Source organism: Hypomesus nipponensis, chromosome 6 (assembly GCF_054491055.1).
Source record: "Hypomesus nipponensis isolate SF chromosome 6, ASM5449105v1, whole genome shotgun sequence".
Lineage (NCBI taxonomy): Eukaryota > Metazoa > Chordata > Actinopteri > Osmeriformes > Osmeridae > Hypomesus > Hypomesus nipponensis.
The window spans coordinates 8,323,420-8,347,713 of NC_140366.1; the positions used below are offsets into that span (position 1 = coordinate 8,323,420).

At 47.2% G+C, this 24,294-nt stretch overlaps 2 protein-coding genes across 7 annotated transcripts; one reads left to right on the forward strand and one right to left on the reverse strand.

Annotated features, from left to right (window-relative positions):
* Positions 1-206: 206 nt before the first annotated feature.
* On the forward strand, positions 207-7,655 carry LOC146286873 (uncharacterized). 3 transcript variants are annotated; one of them, XR_014758437.1, is made up of 3 exons: positions 207-393; positions 3,657-5,074; positions 5,270-7,655. XR_014758437.1 is itself a non-coding variant. In XM_084699625.1 (2 exons), exon 2 carries the CDS (start codon positions 3,862-3,864, stop codon positions 4,969-4,971), a length of 1,110 nt encoding a protein of 369 aa, XP_084555751.1. In that variant the 5' UTR covers positions 207-393; positions 3,657-3,861; the 3' UTR covers positions 4,972-7,655. The 3 variants fall into 3 exon arrangements, 1 of the variants encoding a protein (XP_084555751.1); XR_014758436.1 differs by having other exon boundaries at positions 5,273-7,655; XM_084699625.1 differs by having other exon boundaries at positions 3,657-7,655.
* Positions 7,656-9,470: 1,815 nt separating this feature from the next.
* On the reverse strand, positions 9,471-23,817 carry LOC146286874 (sentrin-specific protease 6-like). Of its 4 annotated transcripts, none has more exons than XM_084699456.1 (24): positions 23,409-23,817; positions 21,311-21,404; positions 20,771-20,837; positions 20,240-20,331; positions 19,990-20,142; positions 19,622-19,660; positions 19,189-19,268; positions 17,679-17,773; positions 16,902-17,316; positions 16,197-16,438; positions 15,549-15,677; positions 15,390-15,423; positions 14,924-15,112; positions 13,847-14,001; positions 13,525-13,664; positions 13,291-13,407; positions 11,888-12,010; positions 11,672-11,764; positions 11,182-11,549; positions 10,987-11,075; positions 10,775-10,863; positions 10,545-10,613; positions 10,305-10,455; positions 9,471-9,923 (listed from the first exon to the last, which is right to left on the reverse strand). In XM_084699456.1, exons 1-24 carry the CDS (start codon positions 23,437-23,439, stop codon positions 9,687-9,689), a joined length of 3,291 nt encoding a protein of 1,096 aa, XP_084555582.1. In that variant the 5' UTR covers positions 23,440-23,817; the 3' UTR covers positions 9,471-9,686. The 4 variants fall into 4 exon arrangements, with proteins under 4 accessions (XP_084555582.1, XP_084555581.1, XP_084555583.1 ...); XM_084699455.1 differs by having other exon boundaries at positions 13,808-14,001; XM_084699457.1 differs by lacking the exon at positions 23,409-23,817 and adding an exon at positions 23,117-23,354 and having other exon boundaries at positions 13,808-14,001.
* Positions 23,818-24,294: the final 477 nt, after the last annotated feature.

Below are 24,294 nucleotides of genomic sequence, written 5' to 3' on the forward strand. Positions count from 1 at the left end.
CCTAATGCTTTTTGTATTGTGTAACTATTACGGGTAGGCTATTTTTACCACAGGTAGGCTAATGTCTATAGCGACTGCCAATGTTTTTCCCATGTTAGTTTCCCATGGTTTCTTTCCGATCTCAGTTTCTGTGAAGGAGGAGCTCCGCCTCCACGTTTACCGATAAAAGTGAGATCAACCTCGAATCTCTTCCCACTCAAAAAGTTTTTGTATATCCGTCTTTTGTGGAGGGAGTTTGACAAGTAGGCCTACAGTAGGCTATTAAAGTGTAGCATTGGTGTTTAATGATAACCCCTGTAATTTCGGGTGTTGGCTGTTGCTCGAGCTTGTTCAGATAACAGTTTATTGCTGCGTATCGACTGAGCGATAGCGAGGCATGAGGGAACGGTCGAGGTTAGTAGCTGTTTATTATATCGCATTTTAGCTCTTCTCATTTGGTAAATGAAAATAAATGGTAGGCTAATTATAGATAGCTCTCATCTCAAGTTTTCTCACGATGTGTTTCATGTGTTGCCTAGCAACCAATTACTTTTGATAGAAAGTGGACAACCCGGTTCGGCTAAAAATGGCTTTAATTCCAAAACTAAATAACGACACAAGTGATTCAATGAGTCTAGTCTTCGTCTAGTATCCGTATCAGACCGCAGATGTCGTCAGAGCGGGGCAATAAGCACCCCTGCGCTTAGCGGTGCTGTTCGCCCTGTCCAGTAGCGCCTTAATACACGGGCTTACCTGAGCCCGGGGCCTCGGGTAATCAGGGGCCTCTTAATAATAATACAAAATAATAATGATGATAAACGTGACATAAACTCTACAAACAACCGTGTAGTACAAACAACCAAATGTCTGCAACCATTTGTAAAACGTGCTACAATGAAGGCAGGCAACTGTAGATTATCAAGCCCTTTCTCTTTGTTCTCCTTCAGCTCAGGTAAATCAGCAATTTGCTGATGTTCCCTTTTGTGCTCGTCCCCTGTTCGTATAATGGTTCGTATCCGCGAACACGTTTCCAGGCAACTGTTCTTGACATAAGCAAATAAATGGGCTGCTAGTTTACCCATTTCGTATTGGTTTCAAACTTAGCAAAAATCAGGAAAAAATATTCTATGAAAAAGCAAGTAGTATGAGCCAGGTTTGAGAATCGAACAAAAATTATTGGGGGAGATAGTTGTAGATATGTTGACTGGAGTTAATAAAATAAAAACGACCGGACGAGTCGGGTAGAAAATCGGACATGCAATACCACCTACATCCACCGGGGCTGTTGCTTCATGCTGAGAGGCGAGGAGTGGGGGCTTGCAACTGCCCTATTCTAGGCTATCTGCACTAGCATGTTGTGTTAGTTTGCTACATTAACTGTTCTTAGATAGTTTGAACAGTACGGTCTTCTAAATCCCCGATTAAGCAACAACCAAATGTCAATGTTAGTTCACTTCCCTATCTCATTTGCTTTTTCTTAACGCCTATTTGCAAAGAATGCAAGAAGAACAGCTACAGTAGATGGCGAAAACACCTAGACTACTGTACCTACTGTAGCCATGTAAACTAGTTAAGCTTGCTAACGCAAGAGCACCTGCTTCTCCAGTTCTTTCAATAGATAATCTAGACAAGCGTTATTAATATGACAGACTGCTATTCATTTTCTGGAATTTTTTTCGTTAGCTTTCCTTCAAATGCCGACTATAACAGCTAGTCTCTAGCTAGCTAGTCATAGTGGACCCCGAGCGCAACACAAGAGAATGTTAATTAAAATGAAATGCTGTTGCTAGGTATTTCAGGACATGCTGCTCCTACCGTTTTTCTGGGGCGGCGTTTATTACACAATGTTCATTTTTGGTGCGGCGTTTAATCGAGGGCAGTTTAATCGAAGAAACAGTACATTAAACTGTAATTTCATGTTATCTTGGGGGCCCTCTGGTGGCCACAGGGGCCCTAAACCTAACAGCAAAGTTCTGCAGGAAACCCTGCATTTGCGATTAGCGGGAGGGGGCCTCAAAAAAATAAAGAAAAAAAACGTCCATAGCCTCAAGTGCTATTAAGACGCCACTTGCCCTGTCGGGTCTTAAAGCCTAGTTTATACTTATGTCGCCGACACTTTTGAAATGGTCGCCGACGAAAAAAAAAGTGTCGTTCAGGCTGCTGCATTTATACTTCAGTCGCCTGTGCTCCAAGTTCGCGTAATAGCCTTCACTTTGTACACTTTAAGTAGGCCTATACAGCTATGTCCATATAGGCCTACTTTAAGTGTACTAAGTACACTTGAAGTTGTTCCACTTTAGCACATAAAAGTAACCTACACTTTAAATTGGGCTTTAGTACAACTTTATTACAACTAAAATATACTTAGTACAAAATAAGTTGTTCCAAAATGGCACACTTCAAATTAACTAATAATTCAATAACTTGAAGTATACTGATGATTAATCAATCTTCAAGTATACTCAAGTATGCTAAGATTTAGTAGCTTTACTTGGCATATTTTTTTAAAACCTGGGTTGGTTGCTGGGTGCGAGAAATGCGGCCGCCATATTGGACAGGGCAAATTCCTAACAAGATGCCAGCAGTGTGCAGCATATTCCTGCTAAAATCGGCGGACAATCAAGGCAAGGGGGATTACTTTTCACAAGTAAAATTTAACATTACCATACTATTGGTTGTATTTTGTGAAAAGAATAACCATGTCCTGTATCATAGCCAAATGTATGACCTTTGTCTAGCCGGTGTGAATCGGTGAAACTCACTCCTCAGGTATGTATTGGGCTGGTAGTGGTTGCACTTTGGAAGTCAGAAGTGGTGAGTTCGACTCCTGGTCGGAGCGGTCAGATACCTCTGACGGAGCTCGCAAAGACCACGTCCGTTACATGCCCGTCACATTTGAAGCAAAGAAAACCGTGTGAAAATCAGTTTGGTATTCAGTTTAGTATGATTAAATAAATACGCTGACAGCTAGCCCATAAGTCAGACTCGCTCACTGGCAGTGTGCACAATGTTGTATTTCACTCTATTCTACAACAGAAATGTCAGACTGCCTAATGTAGATACGAGCCTGATGAAGATAGCCAGCATCTCGGATTTCTTTAACCGAGCCTGTTTCATTCGTCATTTGCTTGAGAAAGCGACCTCCGTTAGCCAGGCTGGTTTTGCCCGATCACTTGGTTAGGCTTTTTAAGGGTATCGGGGTCAAGTGACTTTTGTGCATAGACAAGTGAAACGTAAATGTATTTGGCCAAAGGCCAAGAGCCTCAAAAAGTTAATATCAAGCCCTGCAATCCAGTGGCCAGAGATATATGATGACCTGATTGACACTCCAAGTGAAATAGACCGGGGAGAAGTTCGTCTTTTGCAACCGACGCGCAGTTGAGCTTGCTTGACAGTTGTGTGACGTAGGGTGATAATTGGTCTATAAAGCACACCCCGTGAGTCACTTCCAACCAATCAGAGTGCTTGATTTCATCCACACGTATTATAAAGAGTTGTATGGTAGAGATTACATTACTTTTTAATCAGTGTTACATCTTTCTCCAGACAAAAAAAAACTGAGAATCATACACCAAATGATTACCATTACATATGCAGAGTGGACATTATGATAGACAAAATATTTCCTTTTATATGTAAAATCTGAGTTCTCATTAACTTGGAGCTTTTTCCTCCAGATCCCCCATTGGCCAACCATACTTGATCGTGGGTGGAGACGAGACAGAGAAGACATCTTATGGCTCCAGAGAGACTCAACCAGAGAGACTACAGAGAGAGACTCCACCAGAGACGGCAGTTCCCTAGAGAAAAACAAGCTTTTAAAGACTAGATCCAAGACAGGATCCAGAGAGACCAGACAGAGCACAAAGAGAGACCAGAGTTATGGAGACACATCACAGTGACTCTTGTGGGAAGAGCCTTTCCTCATCCAATTCCCTGAAGAACCACATAATGATCCACACTGCAGAGAAGCCCTACAGCTGTGACCTCTGTGGTAAATCCTTTAGCCGGGCTGGTCCTCTCAAAGTTCATGACAGGATCCACACTGGAGAGAAGCCCTTCAGCTGTGACCTCTGTGGTAAAACTTTTAACCAGGTTGGCCATTTCAGAGCTCACCACAGGATCCACACTGGAGAGAAACCCTACAAATGTGACCTCTGTGGTAAAACCTTTAGCCTGGCTAGTACTCTAAACCTTCACCGCAGGATCCACACTGAAGAGAAGCCCTTCAGCTGTGACCTCTGTGGTAAAACCTTTCGCCGGGCTGATACTCTCAACGTTCACCGTAGGATCCACACTGAAGAGAAACCCTTCAGCTGTGATCTCTGTGGTAAAACCTTTAGCCAGGCTGGCAGCTTAAGAGATCACCGCAGGATCCACTCTAGAGAGAAGCCCTACAGCTGTGACCTCTGTGGTAAAACCTTTAGCCAGGCAGGCCATTTCTCTGTTCACCGCAGGATCCACACTGGAGAGAAGCCCTACAACTGTGACTTCTGTGGTAAAACCTTTAACCAGGCTGCCCATTTAACAGCTCACCACAGCATCCACACTGAAGAGAAGCCTTACAGCTGTTACCTCTGTGGTAAAACCTTTGGACGACTTGAAAGTTTCAGAGCTCACAGCTGGATCCATACTGGGGAGAAGCCCTACAGCTGTGACCTCTGTGGTAAAACCTTTACACGGGTTGACAGTTTCAGAAATCACTGCAGGATCCACACTGGGGAGAAGCCCTACAGCTGTGACCTCTGTGGTAAAACCTTTAGTAGCGCTTCTATTTTCAGAGTGCACAACAGGACCCACACTGGGGAAAAACCCCACAGCTGTGAATGCTGTGATAAAGCCTTCTCTACCTCAGGTGCTTTGAAGAAACACAGCATGATCCACACAGGAGAGAAGCCCTACAGCTGCCCACACTGTGACTATTCATGTAAAACAAATGGCAATCTGAAGAGTCACCTGCGTATCCACAATAGAAAAAACCCAAAGCAGTGATGTCTGGGGCTAAGCTGTCCCAGCAGTCACCACCTGAGAGAACTCTTGTATGACCCTCAGTTGGAAGAACTACTGGCCTACACCTACTTGGACAGCAGATTCAGTAATGCACATTTTCTGTGATAGTAGACTTGGTGGTTCTGATGTAAAGGGTTACTGTCTCTCACCAAGTGATAATTTGCTATGGTTTTTCAGAATATACTGACTATTTCAGACAATACTGACTGATTATGTTAAATCTGTCTATATTTACTCGGACTATATTGAAGTCCTGTTGTTCTATGAACTTTCTTTCTAGTAGATTGGTAGATTGAAGACCAGACGGGCCGCTGCGTTCTGAATTCTCTGGAGAGGAGAGGGCGGATTGCGCATGTGTGACGGTGTCGTCAAGTGTATGAAATTCCATCAGCCCACGTGGGTAGTCGAGTCTGAGAATTTGGTACATCACTATTTCATTATTTAAAAATGTTGCTTGTATTTTAATTAATGTAAAATTTTATATTTTAATGTAGACGTTTGAAATTACATTTATCTTATGTAACATTTGAGGCTAAGAACCTCTCCCATGTGTCTGCAAGCGCGCACGTTCATCAGTCTGAAATAAACGGCTGATGAAACGGGTTGGTTAACTCAGTATAATTTTGGGTTGTGAAATACATATATATGTAAAAAAAATAAGCAAGTGTAATGTAATTAATGTCATGTAAACATGCCTACGTTTTGCTTGACGCAAACTGCGTGATCCAATTGTATTATTTTGTTTTAGTGTATTGTTCAGAGCATGTTGCCTTTAGCTTAGCTTTGATGATTAGCCTGTAGTACTGTGGTTAAGATTGCAATTCTGTGCCTACCAGTGGTCACCAGTGTGTCCGCGTGCCGAAGTTCTGGTGGGCTAATTGATGCTGTCTTTACCACAGGTACTTTATTGTTTAAACGTCACTGTTCATTATGTTATCTGTCTATTGAATGCACGTTCATGAGTCTGAAATAAACAGCTGATGAAACAGTTGTCACCAGTGTGCAGGGATGCCAGGCAGGGTTGCCAGGCTCTGTGACAAAACCAACCCAATGGCAAATCAAAACCAGCCCAAAACCAGCCCAATGGCCAATAAAACCAGCCCAAAAACCAGCCCAATATCAGAACTCAAAATATGCCCCTACCAAACCATATACAGTGCTTTTAAAGTCCAACAGCATTGCTATCATTGCCAAATCTATTGTAATATCTCCAAAGTACTGTTAATAACTGTTTAGTATGCCAGCATTAAAACCAGTTTTCAGGAGATTTGCTTAGGAGACTGAGATCATTATAGCACGTGTGCACACGCACAGTGTGTATGTGTGTGTGCCCAAAGTGCATGTGTGTATGTGCTGATAGAGTCAGTTTGGTAGGATTTGGGCATAAATGATTTCATTTAAATATATAAATTTTTATTTAAAGATATTAATGTAATTTGAATGCAAAATAGGTCTACCCGAAGCAGCGGACAAAAAAATCAACCCACGGTAACACTTCAAAAGTAGCCCAATTCCGCGGGAAAACCGACGACCTGGCAACACTGCCAGTGTCCGCGTGCTGAAGTTCTGGTGGGCTAATTGATGCTGTCTTTACCACAGTGGTTACACATGCTGGGAGACCGGCAAGCAGCGAGGTGCAGTAGTCCAACTTGAAGAGGACAAGTGCTTGGACGAGCAGCTGGGTGGAATGCTCAGACAGGTATCTCCTGATCTTCCGGATGTTGTTGAAGGTGAATCTACATGACCGGGAGACTGCAGCAATGTGGGCAGTGAAGGAGAGCTTGTCATCCATGGTCACCCCGAGGTTCCTGGCAGAGGATGAAGGGGTCACCGTCGCAGATCCCAGAGTGATTGAGAGATCATGGGAGATGAGAGGGTTTGGCCGGGATGACGAGAAATTCTTTTTTGGCGAGGTTCAGCTGGAGGTGGTGCTTGGTCATCCAGGCGGAGATGTCTGTGTCTGCGAGGCAGGCCTCAATCCTAGCTGAGATCCCTGGATCAGTCGGGGGGAACGACAGGCACAGCTGCTTGTTGTCAGCGTAGCAGTGGTAGGAGAAGCCATGGGAGGTGATGATTGGTCCAAGTGAGGTGGTGTAAAGGGAGAAGAGGAGGGGTCTGAGGACAGAGTCCTGTGGGACACCAGTGGAGAGCTGGCGAGGGTCTGACTGTTTGCCTCCCCAGGAGACCTGGTAGGATCTTCCCGACAGGTAGGATGAGATCAAATAAAGTGCAGTGCCAGTGTTTTTTATGTCCTTGCCTAATCCAGAGGGGAGATATTGGTGGTGTGTGTGATTTAGCACACAGGCTGTACACCAAGTGAGTTTATATTTAGAAATGTCATGAACAATGTTTGATTGTCAACTATATTTTGTACACTGTTATGTACACTACTGTGTGGCTCAACTATTGTGTTTAGTTTCTTTTCTTTCGTTATTCAGCAGAGAGCCACTACTGTTTCTTATGTTGTGCCTATTATATACATTTAGCTAAGTTTACAGGATAGGACGTCAGTGTAAGAAATAATTATTTTCGTTCTGAAAACTCCTCAAAGCTTAAAGATTAGTACTGTTCTCACTGAGTGCAGTCTGGGAATCAAAACCCACAAATACATATACATAATGTTAAATGTATGATCACATAGGAAATAAACGATTATTATTAATCTATATTCCTGTGTCTGGCCTTACTATTATGGGGCCACATACTGTAAATTATGCGTTATTGTGCTATGAATTTACTGGTCTGGCCCACTTGAGATCAAAGTGGGCAGTATTTGGCCCCTTAACTAAAATGAGTCTGACACCCCTGCATTAGACTATTACATAACCTGCTGTGTGTCTGTAATATAAAGTTGCTCTTTGTTTGGGTTAAATGAACGTCTTCAGATGTGCAATTTGCATCCGGGAGAGAAGTTACTCACAAAGAAGTGGAAACTATGAAAGCTCTTAGCGCGTCACCAGCATCTCACCATATCACGCAGTCGGGGAACACCTTTGCAGGGCGGGCTATATAAACAGGTTATTACTGCACTCTGCATTGCTTAGTGCGACACAGGATGCTCTGTTTCAATGTGCTGCCTCCACCTCCCCCGCCTCCACCCTTGGGTATTGGGGAATGCATCGCTGCTCTCTGCTTGGATGCCGAGATGGTGTCTCTGTTGGGTGCGGCAGGCAGCCGCTGCGAGCAGAACCATTATGCCAAAACATGAATTGTATCGTGTAATAAAGTATCAAGTAGTCACTACTACTGAGTCTTTCTGCCTCAATCATTGGTTTGTCTTCTCAACTGGAGCCATCTTAACAGCCAAAAAAGGACTGTATTAGTGAAGTAAAAACTGTATTTGGACAAAAACACTGCAGAACATCTTTGTTTGGATGTAATAAGGTAACTCTACTCCACCTTTTGCAGGGGTCTCAAGTTTATCAAAAGTTTGCTGGTGATGTTTCTGATTAGCTGGCTTACAATTGTTTAATTCTAGACAACTATCAACTTGGCAGAAATCTGCAACTCGTCCATTAATTGTATTAAGCGGGACAAGTTCCCTTACTTCAGGGGCGAAACTAGGTTCCCACTTTTGGGGGAGCTAAGCCCCTGGATAAAACCAATTATTTTTCCTGTGACCCAGCAAAACTAGGTAGGTCTGTGGGCATGTTTCCCCAGAATACATTCTTTTAAATATCCTTTTAAATAGTGTCCTCTAGTGGGTTTTAGGAAAAGAAATGAACAGATTTAAATTGTAAATATGAAGACATTTGTACAATTTATATATTTCTAATATTTTTTGGGGAGGGCTAATGAAACTTTTGGGGGGGCTCCAAAATAGGGCTGGATACGCCCATGCCTTACTTCTCAGCGTGATAAATTGTTGAAATGCATGAGAGCCTGGGATTGGTTTGTCTGATTAGAAGATTGGCTTGTAGGATTGTGGGTTTACCTTAATATCATAATTTACTAGGTGCTTCAATCCAAAGCCATGTACAGGGGGGATTTGAACTTACCACCAGAAGATATGGAATTCAAACCGTGATGCAAACTGTTCTTAAACAATTTACTGCTGTTATATGCGAAGGACCACGAGAAGATTTCAAAGCAGGATAGATTCCAAAAGGAGAATGAATAGGAGGCTCCTCAGGATAAAAAGGCAAAATGTGTGCTCTTGCATCAGTTCATTTAATGCTGAAGATCCATCCGCTCACATCAAAAAATGACATAACAACACTTTAACATTTACTTAACTGATGAGGGACTGAGACTTTGAAAATGATATATTTTCCAGACGGGTGGATATAATTTACAAACGACAACAATATCACAAACTCAGCAAACATCTCAGAAGCATACCAAATAAGATGCAAGAGCAGAGCAGTATGTTCTGCACAGATTGTCCTTCAAAAAGGAGCATCTTTGAAACCATAACTTAACGGATCACTCAACAGCGCATCAAAAACGGTCAATTACAAAGGCAGCGAAAAAACTCCAGCGAATGTACATCTTTTATTCAAATACAAATTTAAAAGGTCTTGTTTTTTTAATTGTAGGTAATGGAAGGAACAGGACAGTTCTGCAGCGAAATGGAGGAGTCATCCGGAGCAGCGTACAATCATGATTGGCTCCAGGGAGGCTGCCGCTCAGACCTTAGAAGGCCGGGCCAGACCAGGCCCAACAGGACCAATGTGTCAGAGCAGAGCAGCGCCAGTTCAACTGAGGGGCTGGCAGGAGGGCTCTGACCCAGTGTCCACATCACCATCCTTCCCCCGGTCCTGCTCCTGGGGGGAGCCCGTGGCCGAGCCCTGGGCCGCCTCCTTCTTGTCCAGTTCCTGTTGAGTTTGGATCTTCCGGATGAGCTCCTTAATCTCCTCACGCTTGGTCTTCATCCGTTGCTGTGGGAACCACTCCGACAGGTTGACGGGGAGATGAAAACTAGGAAGTGGATTCTGCGTGGCGACATCAATGAAAAAGGATTATTGTTAGTTCACTGAGAGTCATATGGCTGAGCGGTTAGGGAGTCGGGCTATTAATCAGAAGGTTGTTGGTTCGATTCCCGTCCGTGCCAAATGCCGTTGTGTCCTTGGGCAAGGCACTTCACCCTACTGGCCTTGGGGGAATGTCCCAGTACTTACTGTAAGTCGCTCTGCATAAGAGCGTCTGCTAAATGTACTAAATATATTAAAGACAATCGTGGTTCATATAAAAAAATATATACTCTGGAGTTTCCAAATAACTACGCGGTGACAATCAAAGCACATTTAATGCTCCACATCACCAAAGCTTTTTGGGCTAGTGTGCTGACTGTCCGGTCCGACCTCTGCTCTCACCTCAAAGAAGCTTTCCACATACTGCAGGATGTACACTCCACAGTCGCTGAAGTTGTCCTGCTGAGGCACTCGAGGGCTCGAGCCCTTCATCACGTCCTTCCCAAAGCTCCGCTGGCTTCCTTTCCTCGCCTCCCATTCCACCTCCAGGTACCTGCAGCCACACACACACACACACACACTATGTTCCCACCATCTTTAGACACAGCGGAGCGTCCCATGTTCAGCATGAAGGTCACTTACTCTCTCAAGGTTTTCACAACCGTGGACCTGGCAGGACCACGCAGAGAGTCCATGATGAGAATACAAGGCCTGAAAGCAAAACTTGATTACTCCTTACAACTGTCGTTGAATCTGCACGAGCAAATACCTTCACGGTGAAAGTCATTCACTGTAAATCAAATCAAGGCCGAAAAGGTGATAGTGCGATAGTGCCACCTGGTGGCACACAGATAAAACAACATTCAACCCACTGTTTGCACAAGGTGGGTCTGGAGGTCCACCCTGAGCTCTCCTGGTTGAGAGAATCGTCAGCAAGGCCACCATCCTCACTACACTCATCCTGGACAGGAATAGAGGAAAAAAGATTATCATTGAGACCTAGGGAATTCGAATTGTTAAGAAAACACACGTGACATCAGTCACCGGCTGTTATTGGGCAACGACGTCATGGAAGCAGCACTACCTGACAGGAGCTTTGGTCGTCAGAAAAGGCGCAGCTGTCATTGTTCCCATTCCCCGATCCGTAACTCACACTGATCCTGTGCAAACCATCTGAAAGACATGTTGGGGACGGGGAGGAAAAATAGCCAATGACGTCGGTTCTGATTGCTCACCTGTGTCCAGACGTTATCCTGGGAGGTGTGTGACTGTAACTCACCTGTATATTGTGGCTGGGCTTCAGTCTGTCCGTTGTTCCTGGTTCCGGGGGTGTGTGGAGGCTCTTGTCCCCCCTCAGTAGAGGCCGAAGCCCCCTTTGGCTGGTTGCTGTTGGAGTGAGCCTCCAATAAGGCTTCGTTGGCAGGGGGGTCATCAGAAGTCTCCAGGAAGTCGTCCCTCTCAGGGGACAGTGGCCTGCAGTGATCCGGGAAGCTTTCCTCCAGCCCCAGGCCTGGAGTGGGGCATGGAGCCGGGCCTGGGGCTTGGGTGGAGCATGCGGCTGATGCCGGGCCCTGGTACATGGGGTTGGGTTCATACTGAGGACCTTGCAGCCCGGGGAAGCAGATCACTGCCAAGTACCAGTGGGCTCTGAAACAGAAGTGAGGAGTTTTAGACATTTTTCATATGTTCTGTATGAAAATCTCTGAAATTGAGACAAACTGAGCCACGAACGCCCAGATTTTGCCAGGGGGACTTTGAAGGAGACTCACGACTCGTTGATGGGAACAAAAATGAAGTCTTTCTGGAACAGATCCACGTGCCGGGTCCATGTCTTCACGCGGTTGTGCTTTCTCTTCTGTATCCTGGCGACCGAGGGGGGAGGGAGGAAACCGTAGTGCAGCGTTAGCGACTTGCAGCAAAGCGAGTTTCCTGCCGAAACGCTGGCGTCACGCCGACGGGGGGACAGGGGGACGGGCCATACTCACGGCAGGTGAGTGGTGTCAGGGAGGCTCCTCCTCTCCCTCTGGTTGAGCCTCTTGTAGAAGAAGGAGCTGAACACGTGACTCCTCTGAGCTTCCTCTCTCTTCAACTTCTCCAAGACCAAGTATCTGCAAAGGACACCACAAAAAACCCACCCCCCGATGGTAAATAAACAACGTTATGATCCCTCAGAGGCCACCGTAGTTAGGACACGAGGAAGCCTCTTTTGCATTTTTCAGAGAGGACAATATAGATATACAATGGCCCCCCAGAGCTGTGGTCTTCAACCCTGGTCCTCAGGGCCCCGCTGTGCTCAATGTTTTCCACGTTTCCCAGCTCCGGGACACCCGATTCAAACGGATAGGCCGTTACCGAGCTCCGCAGAAGCCTGAAAACGACCCGTCCATTTGAATCAGGTGCGTTAAGCGTACAGCAGTGGGGAACCGTCAGGGCCCTCTTGGCCCTCACAGAGGGCCTAATATATTCTATATATATTTTAAAAGTCATCTGTTATAATTGTATTTTATCAATCCATAAATTGACACTGTTTCTGAAATAAACCCCTTCAATCCTGCCCTATTCAGTTTATGTTGTAATGTGAAGAGTTAAATGAAAAAATCCTGTTTTGTCACCCTATCAGAATTTTGCTGCCTCCGTTGTTGGGAGGAAAATGCTATGCAGCTAGCTCTGTGATTGGTGGTCCAGCTAGGAATTTTACAGAGGGCCGTTTGATAGAAAATCAATGAAAGACTAATTTCCATTGACAGTAAAATTGACCAATCATATCTTCCCTGTAAATGGGTGGGCCTTGTTATCGCTAACTTTATGACAAGTTCCGCCCGCTGTGGGAACGGAGAAACGCGATCACAAGCCTATAAACTAGCTACCCTGTTTGTCCACTTCACAAGTGAAGCTGCGAGTAACGTTCCTGCTAGTGAGGAGGACATTGTTTCATGTTTGTTATGCTCTAGATGCTCTATATTTGTTATTTGCTGGGTTAACTTTTAATGAGAAGTTGGAGTTAATCGGCAAAGGAAGACCTACACCAGAATTGTATTTTGTGCAGAAAACCAAAGCTTTTGAGAACCTACCTATATGTTATAGTGTTGTGCAGAATCAATCTGTAGGTACCAACGCAACGTCATTGTGCACAATTACGTGAATAGTGCCGCAAGGACTGGCTCAAATAGTGCTTAATGACCAACACAATAGGCCTTAATGCTGTGCGCGCTGTATCTTGTGTTTTTTTCCTGACGAGTAATTTAAATCAGAGGGCCAAGGTTTAAGAGTCACGGTTCGCTACTGGCATACAGAAACGTGTCAAAACATCCAGGACAGTGGGCTCTGATGGGCCAGGGTTGGAGACGCCGGGCCCAGAGGATCGAAAAAGGGGCGGGAGGGCTCTCACTTTAAATAAAAGTCGATGATGACGTCATTGAGGAACTCTCCATCGTGAAGGCAGTGGAGGTCTTCGTTCGTCACCGTGATGCCTCCCTTGGCTGGCGGAGGGGGGTACACCATCAGCCTGGAACACGCAAAAAACAAACACGGCGAAACGACGACTCGTCAAGGAAACGGGAAAAGGCACGGCGGCACACACACACAAAAGAGAGAGAGAGCGTGTTCGAGAACCCCCCCCTACTTTATGATTGGTCCGGTGAAGGTGGGTTGGAGCTCCGCCATGTCGTCCTCCTCGTCGTCAAAGAACATGCTGGAGTGCTGGCGCGTGGCCATGCGCGTGCGTTTGAGCACCGGGGCGGGGGGCTTGCCCGCCGGCTTGCCCTGCACGAGAGGGGGAGGAAGGGGGAGAGACGCCGGTTAAAGACCATGAGAAACGAACAAGAAGAAGAACACAAAAATGTCACATATGAATACAGATTTGAGTCGAGAAATGTAATCCATGGAACCCCCGAGCCCGCGACCACCTTCTCCTCCTTCTCCTTGGTGGCTTTGTTGTAATTCACCAGGCGGATGTTGGCCTCGTCGAAGGAGAGCTTGGTGGGGAAGTCGGTCAGGTTGTTGGCCCGGCCGATCTCCACCAAGATGTCCTCCAGGATCATCTGCTCGTGGATCAGCAGTCCGTTCTCGAAGATCAAGACGATGTACTTCTCATCGGACCCTGTGGCGGGGGGGTAGGGGATTCCAGGAACCGTGTAGGTACATAGTGGCGATTGTTTTAACAGAAGCTAATTTGTTGCTAATCGGCGGATTCATCCATCTATGCACTTCCTATTCAACGGAGCTAAAGACAAATGATTTCAAACTTATTTCAGGTCAGGAGAATCCAGCTTCCCCATTGTTAAAACATCACAACACAAAATGTCAGTGATGCCATGTTTTGTACTGCGTGCATAGTTACATGATACAGTTTATCTTTAATTTACTAAAATAATTGCAACAACAAAAAAAATCTGTAGAGATAATCCTTTTATTGTAGAAGTAAAAGATCATTTCTGCTCCAGCAACGAAGCTAAATGCTACATGGCCTGCGCAGAGCGTCCTGTCTGTCTGTGTGTGTGTCTGTCTGTCTGTCTGTGTCTGTGTGTGTGTCTGTGTATCTGTCTGTGTGTCTGTGTATCTGTCTGTGTGTCTGTGTATCTGTCTGTGTGTCTGTGTATCTGTCTGTGTATCTGTCTGTGTGTCTGTGTATCTGTCTGTGTGTCTGTGTATCTGTCTGTGTATCTGTCTGTGTGTCTGTGTATCTGTCTGTGTGTCTGTCTGTCTGTGTGTCTGTCTGTCTGTCTGTGTGTCTGTCTGTCTGTCTGTCTGTCTGTGTGTCTGTCTGTCTGTCTGTCTGTCTGTCTGTGTGTCTGTCTGTCTGTCTGTCTGTCTGTCTGTGTGTCTGTCTGTCTGTCTGTCTGTCTGTGTGTCTGTCTGTGTGTCTGTCTGTGTGTCTGTCTGTGTGTCTGTCTGTGTGTCTGTCTGTGTGTCTGTCTGTGTGTCTGTCTGTGTGTCTGTCTGTGTGTCTGTCTGTGTGTCTGTCTGTGTGTCTGTCTGTGTGTCTGTCTGTCTGTGCGTTCAGAGCAGCGGCGGTCACTCACGGTCCCCACAGCAGTCGTACCACAGGCCGCCGTTCTGCCGGGACATGTTGAGCTGCGTGCGGAGCCGCCGGCACTCCTCCTGGGTGGTCTGGAAGAACAGCACGGGCAGCTTCCTCACGCTGCACCACTCACAGCTGGTCAGCTCCGACGCCCGCAGGCTCACCTTCTCCAGCACGTCCACCTCAGGCCCTGCCGCCGCCGCCGAGAAAACCCAGAGAACCGCATTACCCAGCATGCAACGCCAAGGCGGGTGTTCTGATATTTATTGGCGACCAAACGTCGTCGAGGATGACGAGGCACGATGCGAGGCGTCTGTATCGGTGTATTTTACGGTGGAAATGATTGGATGTTGTTACCCGGACCGCAAATTCCATCTCCACAAGCCGCCGCCGTCAGGGTGTGAAATAAAACGATTGACACGACAACACACACACCGGGCGTCTCCGTAACGACGCATGCTACTCACCTTCCGTTTCCAGATGGATGTGATCGACGGAGAACTGAAAAACAAGAAGAGAGAGGGGGGGGGGGGGGGTCATTACTCCAGCGCTTCCATCCAGCCAGGCTCGTTTGCAGCCCTGAGCGTCTCCTGGGAGACGGTGTGAGAAGGGGCGGGGCAGCTTACGATGGCGGGCTTGGTGACCATCCTGCGGAGCGTCCCGACGCGCAAGCTCCGGCACTCCAGGATGATGCTATCCAGCGCCATTTTGGGCTTTTTCTTCAGGGTGGTGTCGTCGGGTGCGTGGTTACAGAACTGGAAAATGAAACAGAGGCTCTAGTTTACAAACGAGAATCTAATGAGGGAGGTGGACAGTACGTTATGTTAAGGCCACTCTATCAGAAATGTCTTGTTGTCATTGCTCTAAGAATAGAATGCATTCTTTTCCACCAGGAAAAAGGGTATTCATTGTAGGTTGTAATATTCTATTCTGGGTTTACTAGAACGGCTGCAGAAGAAGCCGGTGGGCAAACGCTCACCCTTAAACAAAACTTAAACAAACTGCTGCAGAGCCAGTAAGGTTTCCATCCACGACACGGTTCAGGAACACCGAGTTCTCAAGGGTGTTCTGTCAGTGGTTCAATTAGGCCAAAGTGAACCGTCTGAGTATGCCGTGAGACCAGCCAACAGCTTCCCACTCACTGAGCACTATGTACTGATGATGAACAAGCGAACAACCCAATATCAGCTAAATATTTGACACTGGGCGGTGTGACAAAGCAAAACGAGTTCATTTTTCAATTGAACCCAGCGACTCAGGTTTCCATCACTTGCCTGGTCCTTCATGCAGGGTTTCCTGGGTATTGAGATTTTCGTGTCGATGTCGGCGAAGAAGTCGGAGGTGATCTCCTCCAGCTCCGCGCTGCTCTTCACCGCCGCCTCCACCTTCCCGCCGGAGGGCGCCGGCGAGGAGTGCGCCGAGTCGGCGGGCCGTGGGGACACGCTGTCCAGGCGGTTCACGCTTCCCGTGCTGGCGTTGTCCGCTTCCTCCTCGTCGTCGTCGCTGGACAGGACGACTGAAACGCACGGCGGTAGCCATTACTCCCTGCACTGGGCTACTCACACAACAACAAACATGGAAAATAAGGTATATCCGCCAAATAGCTGACATTAACCCCCGCACGATACATAATGAGTCTCCCTCCTGCATTCTCTGAATATACAGTATTACTGCGGCAGAATTCAATGTTTGCACAATTCCTTTTGCACGGTGTGAAATCACACCTGTGTTTGCAAGCCGATGTAAACGTGCCACAGAAGGGCAATCAAGAGAAACAGCTTTTAAAAACAGCTGCCTCGGTAGTTTGCGGTTCGCGAAACGACCAAACCGTCTTCATACCGGCCTACTCTCACACAGAACACAAACTGTTCTACGATTTCCAGGTTGCGAGTCATGCCAAAGGAGAGCAGGGGATGGGGGGAGGGGGGGGGGGAATGAGTGGACCAGGAAGCTGGGCCAGGTCACACCCAGGGACTTACTGGGGTCGTTGAGCTCGAGCTGCCTGGCGGCCGCGGACCTCTTCCCCTTGCTGGAGACCCTGGCTCCGCAGCAGCTGGTGGTGGTGGTGGCCAGCCCCGAGGGCCTCCCGTTGATTGGCTGCAGCATGTTGCCCCGGGTGATGCGGACCGGCACCACGTCCATGCGCGGGGCCCTCATGGTGGAGGCCGCGCCGTAGAAGCTCTTCCCCGACTGGCAGCTGTGGGGGCCCGGGGAGGAGGGCTGGGGCTGGACAGGGGGTCTGGGGGCGGGCGAGGCCGGCTGGACGGGGAGGACGTGAGCGTGGCGGGGCGACTCTGGGCTCAAGGCGTGGCCGCAGCTTTGACACTTGGCGTGGTCCTCGCTGCGCTCGCCGCACTTTCCGCACACCGTGAGGTACTCGCTGGGGCGCAGGGGCTGTGGTCGGGAGGGGAGGGGGGTTAGTGCCCAGGCGGCAACAGGCTCAAACGACTGTGAAGGGGAACCCGATGATCAAAAGCGCTCGTACTGTTGAAACACAACGTCCAGGGAAGGAAACACAACAACCAGAAACTATCTCTGGTTACAAGCTGTAGGTGTGGCTTACCGAAAGGTCGGACTGTTGACCATGAGAGGGGAGTGGGGGAGGGGGAGGGAGGAGTGCAAGATTCCAGGGTTAGCGTCCTCTCATACGGCAGAACGGCAAACAGGCCGACCTTTCACCCCCCCATACCAATCCTATTGGCCCAGGCAGGGACTCCCAGCTCTTTCAGTCTAAGACGACTCGCATTCCTTCTCACCTCGACGGGTTTGGCCGGAAAGCAACAGCAGGTCTCCTTGGGGTCTGAAGGCCTCCGCTTCAGCAGCAGGCGCCGTTTGATGTTCAGGCTCTCTTCTAAAAGGGAGACACAAAATGAAAGATGTGGCGCTGAAAGGATGCTCTTCGGGGGTTTTTTTTCCCTTCCCTGTTTATATCATCAGAGTGATCTAATGTCGTAGCTGAGATGGCGTTCTTGTTGCACCGCGCCTGACTAAAACGCAGCCCGTTCCTTGGCTCGAGCTACTGAAACAACTGTTTGAACTGCACCCTTCTACTCCTTGATTATCCGCTGCACTTACATGATGTACTGTTTATCCATCACTGGGGGGGGGGGGAGGCTTCTGCTAAATGTGTCAAACGTAAATCAAGACAGGAAACAAAAGACGGCATGCGGTTTTAGCCAGGAGATTGGATGGGCGGGGGAGGGGGAAGGACCTCCGCGCGCGGAGAACCACACGGCCACGAGCAAAGCGCTGGGCGGCGAAGTGAACCCGCCTCAAGGAGAACTTTACCACGGGGGTGCAAGCGCTACGCCAAGGTCACCTTTTCGCCACAGCGTGTAATCATTCCCAGATTTTCGCCCTGCAGCTTCATTAACCGTGCCCCAGAGTGTGTGAGCGAGTGTGTGTGAGCGAGTGTGTGTGAGCGAGTGTGTGTGAGCGTGTGCGTGTGAGCGAGTGTGTGTGCGCATCGTGTCCTCCCCGTAGCTCGTCTGCGGCGGCCAGGCGTTCTCTCCTCCAGCAGGAGCTTTGTGGATTAAGCGGAGAGGGCTGCATCCCCCCCCCCCCCCCACACACTTTTTTTTTGGCAGACCAGGCAGGAGGCTCAGCCCAGATCGAGCCCCGCAGAAAGACACCCAGTTGGCTGTCACACGGAGCAACACACACAACACACGCACGCACGGACGCCCCCACCCCGCCTTAACCCCAGTGGCACATCACATCCAGATGGGGGGGAGATACTCCCAAATACTCCCCTAGGACACTCTGTACTCGCATGCAGGAAGTTTAGCGTGGAGAGAACAGACATGCAAACAGGTCAGGCGTAAAAACAGGTGAGAACAATACGGCTATGGTCCCCCGGAAAAACATTGTTTTTTAAGTTTTAAAGTTAAAAGCATCAATCTAGTGCACTTTGAGAGCAAAATGAAGAGGCTAGATCAATGTAGAAAACCTCTCCCCACTCTGCCCCTGACTGGCTGTGAGGTTTAGGCTGTAGGAGTGACGATTGGTTCCAGAGCCAGTTGTAAAGTTGCAATGGCCACGACCCCCAACCCCCCTCCCAAATATTTTCTCATCGGATCTGCACAAATCACGTGGGTGACCCATTTCGGTTTCAAAAAGGTGAGTCTCGCCTAAAGGTGAGGAGTTTGCATGCCTGAGAGAAGAAGGAGAGAGAGACACAGAGAGAGACACAGAGAGAGAGAGAGAGAGAGAGACAGAGAGAGAGAGAGCACCGACATGGTGGACGAGGAGGCCTGTGCCGCGTACCTGGGACCTCGGGACAGGTGAGGATGATGCTGTCTACCTCCACTGACTGGATCTGTGGGGTGGCTGTGAAGAAGTCGTTTCTGAGGAGAAGCAAAGACACCGGGAGTCCCCTTCAGAACTATCGCTTTCACAAAGCTAATTCTTTGTTTGTAGATGAGGCCTTTCCCAGCAGCGGCAAGCTAAAGGGCCAGGGCGTTTTTTTGGGGTTAAGAGAGATTGGGGGAGGGTTGAATGCTTCAATACAGCTAAATATCTCTCATATGGAAATGATGCAGCACATATGGTATCAGTACAAATGTTGGTAGGTACAGGAATAGAGCAGTGCGGACAAGACATCATTATCACTGGTCTGGCTACAGCACAAAATGAAACCCTATTGGAAGCACTGGTGAAAAAGCATTGAAGGGCAAATCCAGTGAATGGCCATTCTTACCTTTCCTTCAAGTCAAGGCTGCTTTGGGGTGGAGAGAAACTAACAGACCAACAAAAAGAAAAACAGCCAGTGAAAATCAAAAGCTGACAAACAAGCCCAAACATTTAAGTAGAAGTGTTTACAAGAAATGGAGGCACACATGTATTCTACACACTGACACATTCCTTTCATGACCGCAAAGAAGAAGGTGACAAAATGCAAAAACGACGTTTGTAGTACAGCCCAGTCAGGGTGAGGTTTCAGAAGAACATTTTTCTGGACAGAGTATGCTCTTGGAATCGATTCCAGACTACCGATCAATACTGTGAGATTGCAAATCCCCTCATGAGAGGGACGCAGTTACATCCACACGTCTTTGTTGTTCCTACCTTTGGACCGGCTTCCTCATCGGGCTATGGGCATTGGCGTGCTGAAAGTGTCTCCCTTGTAAGACCACTCCTTGTGACGGAGAGGGGCTGAGGATGAGATAGTTGGTTCTGTTAGGCATCGGCGACGGCGTTGCTAATGCGAGGGGCGCTTCGCTGGAAGACAAGAGAGGACGCGGGTGAGAATCCTGCTGAACGCCACTGGTGGTTTCCCTTTTGGGTTGTGCAGACGCGTGCGAGGCGGGTGCCATACTTGAGCCTCTTGTTGTACGTCCTCATGTGACTATTTGGCCTGTTTTCATAGGTTCTCAGAGGATCCGCTGAGAAGTGTCTGAGGGTGGGCGACTGGAAAACACCAAGAAAAAGAGAGAAACCAATCAAACGGGTGCGTTCTGAACAGTCCGCCCCTGCTACGCGCACAACGGCAAACACGCTAACAAAGAAATTGAGTTAAATAAAAACAAGTCAAAGACAGCCCCTGAAACATCACATTTCCCAAACGCTCGAAAACCGCCCAGCCTTTGAGGATAAACCCCTTCCCGCCCCTCCACCCCCTCCCTCCCTGCTGGGGAGCCACGGCCCGTGCTGCCGACTGTGGATAGCCAGGTCCTCTGGGTACTGAACGCTGCCTTGTGAGGTGGTGCCAGGCAGGCTTTGGAAGAGACGGCTCCGGCGCCGTGGCCCCAGCAGATAGCCTGCGGGCCCCGCTGGGACGCGGCAACAACAATGCCCCGGCTGTGAGTCATGAGGGGGCGAGAGAGCCGGCTTGAGAGAGGTAGAATACCTTCTTCCCCTCGGGAGGGGCCTGTTGCTGTCGGCTGCTCAACTCCTCCATGGTCCCCGCTGAAGTGCTGGGAGGAAAACCGAGAAGAGAGGGAGACAAAAAAGAAAAATATGGAGGTGGAGGGGAAGAAAAAGCTTTATTTACCATCATTTGCCAAAGTGTGTAGCGTGATGACACGTTGCGAGGACGTGACAGAATAAACGATCAATTCCCAGCATTCATTATCAACTCATTGAGGGGAATGACAGTGAACACAACTACGGGTGAATAAAAGAGAAAACGCTGCATCGTGGGTAAAATAATGACTTGGCATGCAGGCTGTGTGTGTGCGTGTGGGCGCAGCCTTGTCTGTATCGCTGAGCTAGTGGCCGTTGTTCAGGTGGGAATACTAATGGAGAGATGGCATTGGGGTCTTCCACAGACAGAGAGAGAGAGAGAGAGAGAGAGAGAGAGAGAGAGAGAGAGAGAGAGATTGGGGGGGGGGGATTGATGCAGTGCAGCGCAGTTGAGTGCTGAAATGAGATCCGGAGAAGTGCTTACTCATGTCTCCTTTCCTCTTCACTGTCATCAGAAAGAGAAAAGCTCCAGTTCTGCGTGTACCCTCCATCTCTCCTGGCCTCTGATCTATCCAGAGCTTGAACATACAAACCAGACTGAGATCAGTGCCATGGCATGAGGTCACACCATGCCATCAGCAGCCATGATTACTCACGCACCAGACATCTCATCCATCATATCCACAAAGGTGATTGAAATATCTTCTATAAATCTATACAGACTTGAAAGCGAAAACCCTGATTCAGGACTGATGCTTAAGTCATTTAAGGCTCATTGGATCTGGAGCATAAACCAATTAATCTTGGGCAGAGTGGAGTTTTCAGTAGAGAGGAGCTAGGGTGACTGGCAGCTCTTTTATGATCAAAGGGAATATATATGTGGTCTAAAGAACCGAAAACGGTTGAGAGCAGAGCAGGTGTTGTAAGGCAGCCAGCAACTCCTTCTCTGAAAAGATGGGAGAGATTGTCAGCTGTGAAGAGGGTGGTGGAATCAAAAACAGTCTTTAAAAATACTGGCTTGAAGTTAATTGGGCTCCCAAGATCGGAAATCATTCGCAATCGCATGCATGGGGGGCCAATTTGTTTTGTATGACACCTTCAAGCCCGAAAGTCATAATTACTCCACTAGAGCCTTTCTTTTTCTAAACTCCCCAAGAACTAGTCTGAATCCACCATTGCATATGTGTTGTTAATGGCTTAAATCTAGTAGCTAAGAGATCATTTACTTTATTTACAGTCAACAGCAGTTTCCTGTCCCCCTTCTTGGTTCAGAGACACATACACTTCCTGGCGGTTTGTCATGGCCAAATACCGTTACTAGGTTAATTGGTTATGCAGATCGACATGCTTCGCACCCAACTCAGCCAAGCTGTCTGGAACGCCACATTACAGACGCCACATTCCACAGTGGAGCTCTGTGTCAACGATTTAGAAGAATATTCGGTAGCTACGTGATTTGAGCAAAGTACACTTTGCATAGCTTGGGTATAATGATCAAGGCAAAGGAACAGGCACAAATATTACTGTGCAAATGCTTGCTTTGTCCTCCTTTACCCGATCCCGCTTGCTGAGCGAGGAACATAAAGACAGACCACAACATAACTAGGCTAGTCCAACTCGCTTGTAAATCATTGACTTTGTTTAACCTATATAGAGCTATATGGCAACTTAAGCTAGGACTATCTTGCTTAACTATGTTCCTAGATAGATGTCGTGGTCGGCTTCATTGTAACTTTTATTTATGTAGTTGCTACATAGTTTTCAAATTGGCCAAACCTGATGGGAATCAACTTTACCAGCTAGCTGAAGGGCCTCTAACGTTACTGACCAACAGGGCGCTATTTAGCTAATGTCAGCTAGGTTTGCAAAGCGTGTGGGCCTTGCTATCCCTGTCCTACATTGACAGTCAAAATCTCATCGACAGCTGCTTGATGATGGGCTTTCACGAGGGTTAATTAAGGATTTTCTGTTGCACTGCACTCATGCATCACTAGAACAACGGCATTTGTCCTTCTAAAAGTTAATTCTTCCTCTAGACTATTACTAATATCAAAAAGCTTACGTAAACAGCCACTTCCAAAACCAATGCCCACTGCCACATATATATAGTCTGGATAGCTAGTAGTAAGCACCACGGCACTATGCAGCTTCTAGCTAGCTAATTCGCCAGCTAACCAAGTGTTAGTTACTAGCTACAGTACTGTAGCCCGCTATTAGTGCATATTAAATGTCAGCTTGTGATATAAGCGTAGTAAATCATTAGAAACGGACATTGACAAAAATGGCTTACCTCAAAGTAGTCGATCTATACTGCATCTTATCAATAGTAAAATACAACCATTTCAAGTACAGCTGAAAGGACCAAACAAGCTGGACTACATTAGCTTAACGGTAGCTAGCTAGCTTGGCTAGCCTAGTCGGCTAGCTTTACCTTCGAATTCGTCTCTGAACGATTGGACCACATATTTTTGGCACGCACACTGTTGATCACACTGTATCATACAGTTATAGGTCCGATTAAGCAGTTGCAACACAATGACAGTCTCTACATTGAAACGTTTTTTTTGAAAATTACTTCTTACCATCAATGAAAAAGCTTCTATTGTGAGCCATGTTTATTCCATGTTCTCGCCACTGATTATGGTGTACTACTGCGCATCAGCGTCCCAGTCAGAGCAGAGGGCTAGCGATTTTGTTTGCAGGTTCCAAGGAGATGGCAAAAAATGAAGCTATACATATTTTCTCATGGATCTCCAATCCATGATTTTCTTGGATAACATTATTCATATGATCACGTTTGTTACAGATTGATACGCCTGGCACATGGTTTGCACAAAATCATTGTTAATCGGATACTCTAGTAAATAGAGTTGAATGGTACAGACTAAGTGACATTACACGGTTGAGAAAAACACATTTAGGTTACTGTCGGTTACTGATAAAAAAAAAAACGTTTTTCCCAGATATGACTGCCCGCCAAGCTTCACAGTTCCTCTGTTCATCTGTTCTAGCAACCTGATTCTATGCAGCATTACTCTTTAGTTACACAAAACAGCTGCTAGATGGCGGTACACAACACTTATGTCTGCTGAACAATTGTAGCTGTGTTCTTTTACATTGCATTGGATGGATTGCTTCATTTGGTTTTTGGGTGAGTGAGATGTTTAAATCTTTATTTAATTCTGCACGCATTTAAATCATTGTAGTCGTATTGGAAATCATGTCTGCAATGTCCAGCCCAGTCACAGAAGGGGGCTCCTTGAACACACATCACATGAATGTGTTCTTTAAGTCTAAAAGCTCATGAAGGACTTCCTGACTGTCATAGTGTGTGGTGGAAATCAAACTTACTCTAGACAGCAATATTACACACCATGGAAATCTTAAGTTTTAGTCCAGTGTTTTGATGTTTTTGGGCAATTCAAAGCCACCCTAACCCAAGATGAAGTAGCACAAGGTAAAAGGTCA